Here is a 971-nt window from a genome sequence, read left to right as displayed (position 1 = left end):
TATTCAAGCATTACTCAGTGGAAAATTAAAACACTGTCTCTGCAACAGTAATACAAACACTCTTGTGTCTCTTCCTATCTGGACTCTCGCAGACTGAAACCTCTTTGTAATGTTTTAAAAGCTGTGTTTTTAGACTGTGGGGAGGTTTTTACAGAGACTGCTTTTATTTCTGGTGCTGGCTACAAGAAAAATAATGCAGGAAAGTGGGAACGGTTTAATTGTATTGTGGGGCAGGCGAAAATGTCGATCTACAAAAGCAGGAAAAACAAAGTAAACAGTACAGCCGGTCAGCAACATGTTTTTATCTTTGGTAAAAGCAAGAGTGACCGTAGATTTTAGATTTCACTGTCTGATGAGAAACATGTTAAGAGTCTTTAAACCGGTGGTGTTTCACTACAGCTGTGTGCTCTGTGGTGGAGGGAGAGCTTGGTTTTAACCATAGACTGAACTCTGCTTTAATGTGAGAAGTAAAAATCTTAAAAATAAAAATCTTCTCTCAACGTCTAGTTAAATAAGCTCATTGTTGTTGCGAAAGAATAATAAGAATCTCTTCCCCTATTGGTTTCACTTTCCCTCCCCTGACGCGGTTCCTCTTCAGCGGGATAAGAGTATGGAGGTGAGCGGCGTGACCGCGGCGCCCTCAGTGACGACCCCTCACCCCGAGGAGCCCAGCGACCTGGAGGAACTGGAGGTGTTTGCCCGCACTTTCAAACAGAGACGCATCAAACTGGGCTTCACACAGGTGAGGAGAGACGCCTGCAGTGTGTGTGTGTGTGTGTGTGTGTGTGTGTGTGTGTGTGTGTGTGTGTGTGTGTGTGTGTGTGTGCACGTTACTTTAAAGGTCACCTATTATGCAAAATCCACGTGTTCATGTCTCTTCTACATCAACATGTGTCCACTCTTCTTCATGTCTCTTCTACATCAACATGTGTCCACTCTTCTTCATGTCTCTTCTACATCAACATGTGTCC

The 971-nt window shown here is 43.8% G+C and overlaps 1 protein-coding gene across 1 annotated transcript in view; it reads left to right on the top strand.

Moving 5' to 3' along the window:
• Nucleotides 1-971, top strand: part of pou2f2b (POU class 2 homeobox 2b) — a 14,151-nt gene that overhangs the window by 10,433 nt on the left and 2,747 nt on the right. Inside the window, 1 exon segment of the mRNA XM_010783182.1 lies at nucleotides 536-742. Within this exon segment, the coding sequence (XP_010781484.1) occupies nucleotides 536-742 (207 nt within the window).

This window comes from Notothenia coriiceps, unplaced genomic scaffold (assembly GCF_000735185.1).
Source record: "Notothenia coriiceps isolate Sejong01 unplaced genomic scaffold, NC01 NC01_scaffold00024823, whole genome shotgun sequence".
Classification (NCBI taxonomy): domain Eukaryota; kingdom Metazoa; phylum Chordata; class Actinopteri; order Perciformes; family Nototheniidae; genus Notothenia; species Notothenia coriiceps.
This window is presented reverse-complemented; position numbering and strand designations above follow the sequence as displayed.